The 14,108-nt window shown below is 41.4% G+C and overlaps 1 protein-coding gene across 2 annotated transcripts in view; it reads left to right on the top strand.

The window, feature by feature from the left end:
* SUCLG2 (succinate-CoA ligase GDP-forming subunit beta) overlaps positions 1 to 14,108 on the top strand; it is a 293,353-nt gene that overhangs the window by 137,194 nt on the left and 142,051 nt on the right. For both annotated transcript variants that reach the window (XM_045290031.1, XM_004702419.4), the window contains exons 5-7: positions 2,691 to 2,843; positions 5,351 to 5,440; positions 13,386 to 13,482. In XM_045290031.1, the coding sequence (XP_045145966.1) occupies positions 2,691 to 2,843; positions 5,351 to 5,440; positions 13,386 to 13,482 (340 nt within the window). The remainder of the gene's footprint in view (positions 1 to 2,690; positions 2,844 to 5,350; positions 5,441 to 13,385; positions 13,483 to 14,108) is intronic.

The following is a 14,108-nucleotide window of genomic DNA, read 5'->3' on the forward strand; positions in this document are numbered from 1 at the left end:
CAGCTGGGCACCATTAGCTTTCTTCACCACATTTGCTTATGCACCCGCTTTGTCTTCAGCAATCTCGTCAGAAAGGTGAGCATCATGGAATGTAAGTTTAGTAGAACAAAATATTCATGCTTTGAGGGAGTAATTGAGTGCATGTCCAATGTCCATCTGCTACCTTAATACTAAATCTATAAATATATGCTCATATATCTATTTCCCTATCCTCATGAATAAATATATTTACATACACAAATGCCTTTATTTAGACCTCCTAGACATGCATTGGCTGTAAATTCTATCATCATTTTAAAAACATTTCAAAGGGGAATTATAAGTCATCACATTATCGCTTTTTATTCATTATTCATTATTTATTTACTTACATTTTTATTGCATCTGCGTAGCTAAAATCAAATGTTATTAATCATTTTTTAAAATACTGTTTACCAAACTACTTTTAGGAAAAGCAATGTAAGTGCTCTTAGTATGTCCAGTTCTACTACTGTTTATTTATGGAAATGTTCTTCTTTTCTTTAAAAAATCTTTGAAGATGCCTTTTACCATTCTCACTGGTAGTATAAGTTGGTGTAGCCTCTCTGAACGACAATTTGACAGTTCACATAAAAATTGTAAATATAAAAAGCCTAAACCCTAGTCATTTTTGTCCTAGATACCGTGTATGCAAGGATACTAAAAAAATACTCAAAGATAGGTGTACAAAAATAATCACCAAGGCTAACCATTTGGAACATGGAAGACCACATATGTGTCTGTCATAGGGGCTTGGTGGGGAGTGTTGGTAGAGCAGTGGTGAAAGCACTTGACTGCCAACTGAAAGGGCAGCAGTTCAAATCCATCAGCTGCTCTGCAGGAGAAAGATGGAAGTTTGTATCTTTGAAGGTTAACCTACTGCATTTGTGTCGATTCCAATTCCTTAGGGGTTCCAAGACTAAAACTCTTTAGAGAAGCCTCATCTTTCTCTCTTTGAGCAGCTGGTGGGATCAAACTTCAAACTTTCAGTGAGCAGTACAAATCCTAACTCTGACAAACATCTTAATTAGCAGAAACAATCAAGGACACAGCCTTGGAACCCCTCTGGGGCAGTTCTACTGTGTCTTGTAGGGTTGCTGTCAGTTGGAATGAACTTGTCTGCAATGGGGTTGGTCTGGCGTGATTTAGGAACATGGTTGAATCATCACCCCCATTGCTGCTGTGGATGAGCTCCTAGTGTCCGAGTAGAATTGTGCCCCACAGGCTCTTTAATGACTAATGCTGTGGAAGCTCACCAGGGCCTTCTTTTGAGATGCCACTGGGTGAATCAAACCTTTAACCTTTCACTTAACGACCGAGTAGGGTTTTAATGCCTTAACAACACTGAAGGGCTCCATAGTTAAATAACCATCAGCATATATGTATTAGCAGTCACTGTGAAGAGAGAAGGTCTTGGAAAGAATATTCCATTATTTAAATGCTTGTAGATACTTTGGAAAAAAAACGAAATATTGCCTTTTTTTTCCCTAGGAAGATTGCTGCATTCCGTTATGGAAATGGTGCATAGGAAAGGGGTCTCTGGTGAGGCAGGAAGTAAGGGCTTCACCCTCACACCTGCCTCTTGCTCAAACACACTCCTGCCATGTGGCCCCACTTCCCAGGGAAAAGGGCACCTTTTTTCTAATTATCACACAGGTACCATTTGGACTGGTGGCCTCTTTGTCTTTCTGGGCTACCTTTTGTGCACTGAGTTCACAACCCATGGTGACCTCATGCACAGTGGAACCGAGAGCTAGCTGGTCTGGTGCCAACTCCATGGTTTGTTACAGACCAGACGACACTGTTGGGATTCACAGGGTTTTTAATAGGCTTATTGTTTTTATTGACAAAAGTAAACTGCCAGGTCATGCTCCCGAGTCAGTTTGTTTAGAAGCCCCACCGAAAATGTTCAACCACATAGCAAGATGCAGGGATCCACCAACAGCCAGGTGATGGCTATGCATGAGGTACACTGGCAGGGCTCTTCTGGATCACGTGGTAGGTGTGAATTTCCTACCAATGATACCACCCTGACGCTACAGGGCCCAGAGGGTGGGTGTCCGATATGGGTGTATGGGTGGTGTGGGTGACTAGCAGTGAACCACTTTCACATTTTAGATCATATACTTTTGACAACATTGGCATGGTTTTTGAAGATGAAAATAGTACAAGTGTAATTTACAGGGAAGTATGAAAATGAAATAGCACAGTGATCCAGGAGACAGAATTAAAAAAACATCTGAAGCATCAGACGTACTGTACAAAGAATCCTCCTTTGGCAGTCAAGCTTGATTTTCCACCAGTGAGAAAAACCAGTGCTGTAATATATGTACTGTTAATATTTCAGATTAAAATCTGGAGCCTAAGTGTCAGGGTTTCTCAAGGGAGGGGAGGGGAAAAAAAACAAAGAAGGATTAAAAGTGGGAAGGTTCCTTGAGGCAAACCAAATACCTGCCAGAGAAACATGTTCACAGGATCAATTAAGGAGGTGAGAATGGGCACTGTGGAGCCGGAGAGCAGAACTCTCCAGTCTCTGCTAGCTCACACGCAGCGTTTCAAGAGCCTGAAATGAAGCCGTTTGATTTGTGGGGGAAGTTTGCAGAGACTTCCACCTGGAAATCCGCGTGCGCGCGCGGCACTACATTAATTTAACTTCACCTCTTATGTGCTAGGTGATGGTGGCTGAAGCCCTAGACATCTCCCGAGAAACCTACCTGGCGATTTTGCTGGATCGGTCCTCCAACGGCCCTGTTCTGGTGGGCAGTCCCCAGGGGGGCATTGACATTGAGGAGGTGGCCGCTTCTTCTCCAGAACTTATTTTTAAGGTATGTTCGAATGACTGCCTGCATGGTGTCACCTGGTGGTTAGTGTGGAAGCTGCCATTTAATGTGGAGTCTGAGGCTGGCAGCGCTAAATCTGTGTCTGTGCGATTCCAGGTGCCCAGTGGAAGATTGAGTGGTAGGGTGTGCTCTGAGTAGTAGACTGACTCCTAGCACCGTCTCAGACAGCGTAGAACCACTGTCTGGGTTTTCTATGCTGTGTCTCCCCGCCCTCACCCCCACCCCACTCCCACGCTGTGGCTGTTGAGAAGGCCCGCAGCAACAGGTCCTTCCAACTGCTGTACAGTTTTGTGACATCGATGACGTTTGGAGTTGTGCAACTATTCTCCTGCTCCTTTTCTGAGGTGTCCCTTTCCCCCTGGAGGTAAACTCACGACACCCTGAAGTTCCTGTCTAACCTTCGGACTTGCTTTTGTCAAGTGACTCCCATCTAGATTGTTTTTCAATGAGCATGATGCTCAAGGCAGCCCTGCTGTATCTGTTGTTAGCCTAACTGGGTTTGGCTTAGGAGCACTGGTGGTGTAGTGGTTAATAGTTGAGCTGCTAACTCCAAGGCCGGCGGATTGAAACCACCAACAGCTCTGCAGGTGGAAAACGAGGCTTTCTGTTCTCATGAAGAGTTACCCTCTCAGAATCCCATGGGGGCTGTTCAACGCTGTCCTGTAGTGTCACTGTAAGTTGGCATTCACTCAACGGCAGTGCGTTTGGATTCTGGGTTTGGGATTGTTGAAGACAAGTTCAGGGCATCTTTTTGGTTTAAGGTTCAAAGATGCTCTCGGGGCATTCGTTTCAGAGCCCTCTTCTGGAGCAGGTTGCTAAGCCGTTTCTCCCACAGAGCTGCTCTGGGGATTTGAACAGGTGACGTTTCTCAGTGGTAGAATTAGTGCTCTAACCACCGCACCCTGAAGGATGGTTCCCAATAGTCACTGCCATCGAGTTAGTTCAAACTCATAGTGACCCTATGTGGGGTTTCTGAGGATTGAGATCTTTCTCTCCTAGAGTGGTTGCTGGGTTTGAACTACTGACCTGATAGCTAACAGTTCAGTGCTTACTTAACATGCTTACTTAACAGCACCGACAGGGCTCCATGAAGACTGGGTGGAATCGAGAAACACACTGTTCAAATGCATCGGCAGGGCCTGTTGCTGCGGGCCTTCTCAACAGCCACAGCATAAAATATAGATGTGGGGTGGGGGTGAGGGTGGGGAGACACAGCATAGAAAACCCTGACAGTGGTTCTACGCTGTTTTGCTTCCCCAGTTTTCTTCCTGAGCTCCTGTCTCACTTGCCTCAAGAATTAAGCTGTGGGAGAGGGTTGTGCTAGTTCCGTTTCCTCTGGGTTCACTCACTGTTGGTAGCAGAGCAGGACTCTCATTGGTATAAAAGAATCTTTCCAAAGTCAAGATTCTCTCAATCTGTTGCAGTTCTTGACATGGTATTCCTTTTATTGATACTAAGATCCATTTCTACTAAGGGGATCTGAGTTCAAATCCCACCTAACCTGCGCATTTCTAAATGTCTCTAACCTCGTGCTTAAAATCAAGAAAATGGAAATGGAGGTACTTCCCACCAAGTAGAATAGTGAGGATTCAATGAAGTAATGCGTAGAAAGTGTTTTCTCCGCTACCTAAGAATATTCTATAAGAGGGAAACCCTACAGTCTTTAGCACTGAAGTTCTAGATATCAATTCTAAGTTCTTAGTGTTAAAAAATCCCATTTAAAATTTCTAATAGAAATCCCTTTTTAAGAATGAGATTTTTCTTTTTTCTTCACAAAATGGGAATTTCATTTTTTGAGTCTCCTTTTCTAGATCATTTATTCATATTTGGTGATTGGTTTCGAAGTATTTTCATTACTATTGCTTATGTCATTTAATCACCTGTGCAGTTAGATTAGGACATCACATTGTGATTTACCAATAATACCGGACCATTTTCAGAATTGGCATCATGTAAAACAAACTGTCCTACAGTTTAAGAGAATGCATGAAGTGAGAAATGAGCACCCCCAGATGTCTTCTGGGAGCATGGTTCTTTGTTAGAACTAAATCTTTATTAGTAGTGATCATCAAAAATAAGGTGTATACATCATAAGGTAATATTTAACCTGTGTATGACAAGTTCTGTACTTGGCAGTAATATTAGACAGGCAAACCTTAATTTGGAAGTTTTCCAAAATATGTCATAAAAATTAACTGACTAAATATTCTTCAGTGCCATCTGTGTAGTAATTAAAAGTGAAAACTGGCATCAGATTGTCTTGTCAGCATGCCACCCGGAAGAATTATATAGTTTTTGGAAGGGCTGTTCCATAGATGGTCTGCTAATGAAAACATACCCTATAGGCAGCTGAGAGAGCCCTGCTCCGAGAGCCCTGGAAAGGTGCCATGCTCTAATTACTCATTTGCAAATATATACTAAGCACTTTCTTTTGAGGTAAATCTTTTCATTTGACTGTCCTAATTTCATTTATTGGAATCATTTTTCACTAGGAGAAAATTGACATTTTTGAAGGGATGAAGGACAGCCAAGCTCAGCGAATGGCAGAAAATCTAGGCTTCCATGGACCATTGAAACATGAGGTATATGAGTGATTGGAACACAGGGGGTCTTTTCAGAAAACCTGGGGGAACTGGCTGAATTGCTCATAGTCTATGTAAAGACGACACATTATTATTATTTATGGTCTTATAATTTTTCTTCTAATTGTTTATGATGAGCAAATGTATATGCCTGGTATTCTTAAAGAAGATGTTTGTATCATGACATGGGATTATTAATCAAAATGTGCTTGTATTAGCTGTATATTTGTACCTACAGTTCAAGGGTATATGTGCACGTGCATATGTGCATGGTGTGCCCACATACTGTTATGTTGTATTTGTTGGTATGTCTCTCATTTTTTCCCTCTACCAGTACAGGTCCAGCTGCAATATTCTAAGACAGTGGAGTGGTTAAAGGTGCACAGTGTAGAGACAGACAGATCTGAGTTTGAATCCCATTACTGCCACCTACTACATCTGCAGTTCAGTCCCCTGAACGTCAGTTTCATCATCCGTGAAATGGGAATGATGGCAGCCCTTAGCTGAGAGAGTTCCTGTGAGGATTGAGGGCAATGACTTGTGAAAGCACTTATGACTGTACTCAATAATGGTTAGTTTCTATCAGCAATACATACTACTTAACTAATTGCTATTTTTTTCCTAGCTAGTGGGCAATTGAAATGAATATTAATGGCACTACGGTAATATCTCACGGAAAGACCTTAATATATCCCAGTTTAGGAATGATAGCCCATGGCTCCTAAGAAAGAAACATTCGTCTCAAAGATGTTTTGGAAAAGAATTTATTTTGATCATCCCAACCCTGCACTGCCCTAGCGTGTCCGTGGAGCCTGAGTGTATTTGGCAGCTAAATCAGGAAAAACTTCAGAGGGTTGTTTCCCTCTGTTGTGATTCAGGCAAGCCACCTAATCACCCTGGAACTGTGTGTGTATGTGTGTGTGTATAGAGAGAGAGAGGGAGAGAGAGAGAATGAATGAATATCTGGGACTCCATGATGTTTACACTATTTTTCTTAGAATTTTGCTGGACAGCACTACTTTAATTGTAGATTTTGCATTTTTTTCGTTGCCTTTATTTTATTTTGATTGGCTCCATTTCTGGGAGTTTGATTGTGAAAATAAAGCAAGTCCATAGGAGTAAAGTCAATAAAACTTTAAAAAAATATATGTGTGTAAATAAAGAGCAAATAGTGCTCATTTGAAGGTGGGAGGAAAGGCTCCCTGAGGACATACAAGAGCCAAGATGGTAAGAATCAATTGGAACAAGTAATTTTTGTTTTTAAGATTAGTGACAAAGATTGTCTTTTGCTGTAAAAAAGAGATGAGACAATTCCAGAAAATGAGCCTACTGATTACATTAGCCTACTGCCGCGGTCGTGGTCACCCAGGGTCACCGTGCTCTGCAGGGAGTTCAGGGTGTGCGTCCTAACCCTGTTACTGTACAGATCTGTACCCCTCTCACTGGTGCTGCCTGCGTTGGAGCCTGGCCGTCACCGCAGCAGGGAGTTTGCCCTTCTGTTCCCTGTTCTGTTTCCAGTGTCCGGACGACCCCTTGGCATGCCTGCCAGGTGTTCAAGAAGCAGTTGTCCTACAAGTGAGTAAGTGAGACAACACACCAAGGATGCCAAGTCTGAAGAGATTTCTTGTTCTTTTTTTATTTTCTTATTTGAAGAGATTTCTTACGAGTCAGCAAGAAATGGCTCTGAGTAGCAGAATAAACTGGGGGTCAGCAAAAAACAAACAAACAAAACTGACCCCCTAGGTTTGAAAGCTCAGGAGGTCAATCTGATTGACAATTCTAGAGGGAGCAATAATAGTATTATTTGAGCATGACAGGATATGCCCTCCTCCATATTATGAAAAAAAATTAAGAGCTATTTATGGCCCTTAAATGACTTAATCATGTTTCTCCAGACCCTGAAACACTCTGGTTTTACATTAGTTACCTACGGAAGGAAGATGAGCATGCGAGTACTCAGAGGTCATTAAGGAGCTGTAACTCACAAGATGCAGGCAAACATTAAAGGAAAGCCATTTAAAAATTATTTCCTTCTCTTTCCAATGCCAGCTCTATAAAAGGCTTTACATTGTATTCACTCAGCAGACACAGAGTAAACACTGAGGGGGCACTTGGGACTGTACAAAGCCCTGGGGACACACAGACATGGGAAAATGGGATTGGTTCATAGGGGGCTCACAGAGGCTGTTGGCAGTGTTTACCAACATGGTGAATCCAGGAAGGGGAGCCACACAGCTAGTGGGAAGGAGAGACGGAGAGAGGGGTGTTGGTCTCAGAGTAGGCATGTTGGAATGCAATCATCTCAGGATACCTGAGTTCATCCGTACAGTAGACAGTAGGGTAGCCGGTGCTGGAGGTGAAGGAATGATCTGGCTTGAATTGTAGCTCTGAGAATGTCTACTCGGTGATGATTCCTCAAGCCAGGAGGATGTATGGAACGTTCCAGACAGCTAGTGTGAGTGAGGACAGCAGATGCCCACACTTACGAAGGTTTTTAAATGATCATCAACTTCTGATCCTTTGATAAGAAGTGGTTTCAGTCCATTAGATTCAACATGACTTTGAAAATTAGTTAATTTATACCTGGGATGTGGTGTCAGCATTGGGAGGTGCCTCTCTCCTGGATTCTCCTAATCTCAGAGAATGATTGTCCTATGAAACTATTCATATCTTTCCTGTGACTCATGCTTCCTGCTTGTAAAACAGGGCCTCTTAATGGTTATCTTCACAAAAATATCATGTTCCATAAAACCTACTGCGTGTATATTTCTGGCTAAAATCCATATCAATAAGAATCATGAAAGCCACAAAAGACGATATGGCTAACATTGCAAACGTTTCTCAGTTGTACCTTAATTCTCATCTATGGGATTAATCTTTGAAAGCATAACCTCCACAAATTTCCAACATGTCCCTCTAAGATTTAACTGATAGAAATCTATGGACTAAGTTAGAATAAGACCTCAACCCCTCCCCTACCGGGGAATGTTGGTGCCTGTGGTTAGCGTGAGAAACTTATGGCCATATTGATGGTATTACTTTCCAGAATGCAAGAAGAGCATTTGCATTTTCAGAAATCTGTTGAAGCAGTTGTGAAGGTACTTACACATATTCAGGATTTCATGTATATGGACCAAGGGTATTATTAAGTTGTAGGCATTATAATTGGCTAACAAACACCTTTCAATCAGCACTAGCTGATAGCACAGGGAAAGAAGACAAACTTTATGTCAACAGTGGTTACTAAGAGCATGGGGGCCAGTAGCAAACGGAGTGACTGCAGGAAGCAATGGGATGTTTTCTTTGACCTGTGTTTGCTTTAATGAGAACACATGTACAGGACAGCTGAACTAAAGTGGACTTCCCCCAGGTTTCATGATTCCCTGTTAGTCACCAGATCAGACCGCTATATTTGCTTGCCTTGGACAGTTAAGTCTCTTGGGAGATGGCATCTTCTATTTCTAGGCCAAGCTACTTGTTCCTTGTTCCAAATTTTATTTATTGCTGTTGTTGACACCATATAGAGCAGACACCAACTTAACAGGTGTGTGCACTTCAGTGCACTGATGACACTGTTCAAGGTGTACAGGCATGCTCACCTTCCCTCTGTTCCTCTCCAGTGACCATCAGCTCACTACTTCCTAAGGTCCCTGTCTTAACTTTTGAGTTGCTGTTGTTAATTTGATCCCATACAGATCTGAATAGAGCATGAGTCTCATGGCAGATCTTTTTCCCCCACAATACTTCAAATTGTTCATTTTTAAGAAAACCTTTGGGGATATTTTTGGCTTAAGTGTTGATGATTATCTGAGGGTAATCATTTCAAGGGTTTTACCTAGTTTCCATGGCTCCAAAAATCTGGATTGAAATTCTGTTCTAGATTTCCCCCGTCCCTCCCCCTTGATCAGATTGTTCAAGGAGGTAGTTGTTCATGGAGGCAATTAGCCATACAGTCCACATCCTCCTCCATTCCTGCCTCTCCGTGTTTTGTTAAAGGTGAATAGAGACCAATTGTTAGGACTTGGATGGCCACTTGCAAGCTTTTAAGACACCAAACACTATAGCATAACGAGGTGATAGCATAGAAGCATTAAATACAATACTAGGCCAGTTAACTGGGATGTCTCATGAAACCATCACCCTGAATCTTCAAACCATGGAGTGAAATCCCATAAGCTATTTGTGCAGAAGTAGTGTTAGCAGACTTTTTTGGTTGTTTTAAATATATCACATAGCATTTCCTAATTCAACTTTTTACCGATATACAGTCCATTGATATAATTTATATTAATTGACTGTATAGGCTTAACAATTCTTAATCAATGTAAGTTTTCCATCACTGTAAACCACCATATATACTCAAGTATAAGCCGACCCAAATATCAGCTGAGGCACCTAATTTTTTTTAAATCATTTTATTAGGGGCTCATACAACTCTTATCACAATCCATACATACATCAATTGTGTAAGGCACACTTGTATATTCATTGCCCTCATCATTCTCAAAACATCTGCTCTCTACTTAAGCCCCTGACATCAGCTCCTCATTTTTTACCCCTCCCTCCCTGCTCCCTCCTCCCTCATGAATCATTATTTTGTCGCATATTCACTGTCCGACGTCTCCCCTCACCCAACTTTTTTGCTGTCCTCCCTAGGGAGGAGGTTATATGCAGATCCTTATAATCAGTTCCCCCTTTCCATCCCACCATGCCTCCACCCTCACCACTGGTCCTGAAGGGATAATCCTTCCTGGATTCCTGTGTTTCCAGTTCCTATCTGTACCAGTGTGTATCCTAGCCAGACCCACAAGGCAGAAAAGGGATCATGAGAGAGTGTGTGTGTGTGGTGGGGGGAGCAGAGAAGAAAGCATTTAGGAACTAGAGGAAAGTTGTATGTTTCATCATTGCTACGAGGCACCTAATTTTACCACAAAAACTGTATTAAAAATTTGCTGAAAACTCAGCTTATACATGAGTATATATGGTATTAGATTTCATAATGTCCTTTGTAGATGTTGTAACACAGATCTAATCATACTCATGGTCTGCTCAAAAATATATTTGATCTGTCTTTGCACCATGATAAAAATTATAATAGCAAACATGCTATTAATGTAAAACTAAGAGGCTTTAACATGCAGAAAATTCAGACTTAATGTTAAGCAGTTTGATGGAGGCTTATGAAATTTGGAGTACCTGCAATAAAATTATATATTTAAAGGGGCTTCAGAAAGTTTGTGGTCTTACTTTCTACTAACATTTTGATGCCCCCTCAGTTGTATATATTGTTAATTCCACCAATATTTATGACCTGTTGACTTTGGACAGATGCCATGTAACTGTAAGAGAGGAGACAGGGTACCTCTCCCATCTGGCTCCCATTGCATTTTACTAACCTAAAAAACTAGAAATGTGTGAAGAATATTCCACTGTGAGTTATTTGTGTGCTTTACCCTTTAAGGCCTCAACAATTTTACCCAGAATAAAGATAAATAAAAGTTAAGTCTAAAGAAAAGGAATCATATACAAAGGCAGGATGATGTCAGAAAGGGAGGAGCCTTTTCTATCTCTGACACTTAAGTAGACAAGCCATGAAAAAAGGACTGATCAAATTTCCGTATTGTAGAAATACCAAAAATATGGTCAGAAGGTAAATGTCAACGGGGAGAAATATTTACAATTCATACAGAGATGAAGATCTAATTTCCTTCCTGTAAAAAGACCTGTAAATCAGTAAGAAAGAGACCAAAATCTCAATAAAAAATGGCTAAAGTTCACAGAAAAAGAAATATGAATGGCTCTTTAGCTCATAAAGCAGTCCTCCAACTCCCTCATAAAGAGAAACGTTCAAATTAAGCTGTGTCTGAGATACCTTTTTTCACCTAATGCATTAGCAAAATACAAATGAGTATTGGTTGTAAGAAGAGAAGCTCTGATACTGGGACTGGGAGTCGAAATTAGGGACAACTTCTACCAAGAGTATTTAATAATATTTACAAACAGTGGCTTCTTCCTCCGAGTGGGGAGCCGTGTCCTTCTTCCTTGTCTGTTATTAGTCTCAAAGCTCCGCTGACACCTGTCCATTTTGCGTGACCCTGCTGGCATTGAAATGCCAGTAACAGAGCTTCTAGCATCACAGCAGCACACCAGCCACCACAGTACGACAGACTGACAGACAAGTGGTTGAACTTGTCTTCCAGTTACAATTTAAAATAAAGTGTGGTACTTCCATACAACAAGGTATGCAGCCATTTACAAGGATACGACAGTGAAGCAATAAAGTGTAAAGCCATGCATATACTGTGCTGTCATTGGATTTTTGCTAGGCGACAAGCACACATAGTTACACGGCATAGGCTCCCACTAGGATGAAACTGGCAGGGGTTTGGCGGAAGGGGAACTGGGTTATGCCGGGGGCTGAGGAGTGCTTTCAGGGCTCAGAGGGAGACCAGTGTGGAACTTTAGACTTTTGTGGCATGTGTACATTTAATCAAGCAAGAAAAACAATATTTAAAAGTCTTAGTTTTCATGTATGCCTGTTTATACACACTGGATTTCAAATGAGGATCTATGGAAGTTCGCAGAAATACAAATATGCTAAGATAAGAATTGAATCCATAGCCGTTCAGTCAGTCTAGAGCAAAGAGATCACTTCTTTTAGGGAATGGTTTATAGGTGCTAGGAGCTGTGGAATATTCACAGCACTGAGAGAGGCAATCGAGGTTTCAACTGCAATAGGAAATTGTTAGTACTTTTAGGCTTCAGGGACCCTCTGAAGTGGTGGTATGTATGACTCAATGTGAAGAAGCAGATGGGGGAACCCTGGTGAATCACTCTGCTGGGAGGTAGAACCAGAGGAGGAAATGCTGCCCAAGGGCCAAAAGAGGGGCAGAGACCTACCCCGGTTTTCCTCTTCCTCCCACCTCTAGTGCCATGCCATTGCTGCCCACAGGTCAAACCTATCTGGAGGACTGTGGATCCTGCAGTCCTGGAGGTTCCGCTGAAGAAGCCATGTCCCTGGAGTCCCAGAGTGGAGGTGGGGGAAGATTAGAAATAGACCCAGTAACAAATATTGCCGGGCTGGGACAACGAACAAGTGTGGCAAAGGAAAAGGCACATCCGGAAATGGGACGGCCGAAGAATGTGATGGCTGCCCAGTCCTAGATGTCGCAGCCTTTATGCTTTGTACCACAGGCCCTGCTGCTTGTAGCTCTGGGCTTGCTGCACACCATCCATCGTCCCTGCTCACGTGGCGTGACATAAGTAATTCACAGATGTTAAAAAGAAGACACAAGAAAGTGAGTGAATACTAAGAGTGAAAAGACTGAGTGCAGGGACACAAATCTGGGAAACCTTGGATTTTCTTGTCCTTTGTAGTGTTTGTTTTGGGGGACAAGCTATTTCCCTTTGTAGCTCTGCTGTTCAGTAACTCTGTTGTTGAAGACTTTTGTCTTTCTGTCTTGTAACCATTTCAATCAGACACTTGGTAATTGTTTCACAGAGTATGCGTTTTGATTGATGAATATAATAACTGTTTTATTCCAGCATAATAAGAAAAATCTGGTTGTTATAAACTCTCAAAATCATGTTTACCTTTTACTTAGATGGAGCTTGTTTGTATTAATGATTTTAGCTCTTCTTGCAGCATAACCAGGCTAATGGAGACGTGATAATTTGCAAAAAGATTAACAACTGTTTTAGCCCTCAGTGAAAATATTTTGTTTTCTTGATAATGGTCTCTTCTATTGTCTGGAGGAAAGTTGAGCAATTCCTTCTAATGAATAGCTGTGGAAATTAAAATAATTATGCTTTTTCTGTTTTTCCCTTTAGGAAGCCTAAGTGAAAATAAAGATGTATCTTACTATTTTCAAGATTTCATTAATACAGCAAAATAAATTTTCTTTTACTGCCTTGATGTAATTCTGTTTTACTTGATCACATTTAGGCTGCAGATCAAATTAAGAAGCTGTATAATCTCTTCCTGAAAATTGATGCTACTCAGGTGGAAGTGAATCCCTTTGGTGAAACTCCAGACGGACAAGGTAAAACAAAATGGAGAAAACAAATGAATATATTATAATTATTTATGCAAACTATAAATTAAATTTCACAAAAGACTCTAGCAGCAGTTTTGCATTCATTTCTTTCAGTAATTTAATCGCTGCCATAGTTTCAAATGCTCCCACGATGCAGTTGAATGTTTCAGTGTTTGGCTCTATTTGCAGCCAAATGCCAGGCCTCGGAGGAAGCAGCCTTTTGTTTGACTAGAAACATCCATTTGCCTCTCCTCCTTTTTCAGGTCATCACTGCTGTCTCTGTGATGAAGATGTGGGTGGTGTTAGGAGTTGCTGAACTTGAGTGTATTGAATGAATCTCTTTTTGTAGGACCAGTACTTTCGGAAGTATGTTAGCTTACCGGAATCTGTACATGATGCACCATGTGCCCCTGCTGGAGTCATATGATCCCAGTGATGCTAGTCCTGCCCCAAAGGCTAACTCTTTTTTTTTTTAATTAGTCAGTACCATTTTCCTCAGATGTGCCAGGTATTCTTTTTTTTTTTTAAAAAACATTTTATTAGGGGCTCATACAACTGTTATCGCAATCCATACACACATCAATTGTGTAAAGCGCATTTGTACATCATACTCAAAACATTTTCTCTCCACT

Source organism: Echinops telfairi, unplaced genomic scaffold (assembly GCF_000313985.2).
Source record: "Echinops telfairi isolate 266 unplaced genomic scaffold, ASM31398v2 ScPeMD7_31;HRSCAF=116, whole genome shotgun sequence".
Classification (NCBI taxonomy): Eukaryota; Metazoa; Chordata; class Mammalia; order Afrosoricida; family Tenrecidae; genus Echinops; species Echinops telfairi.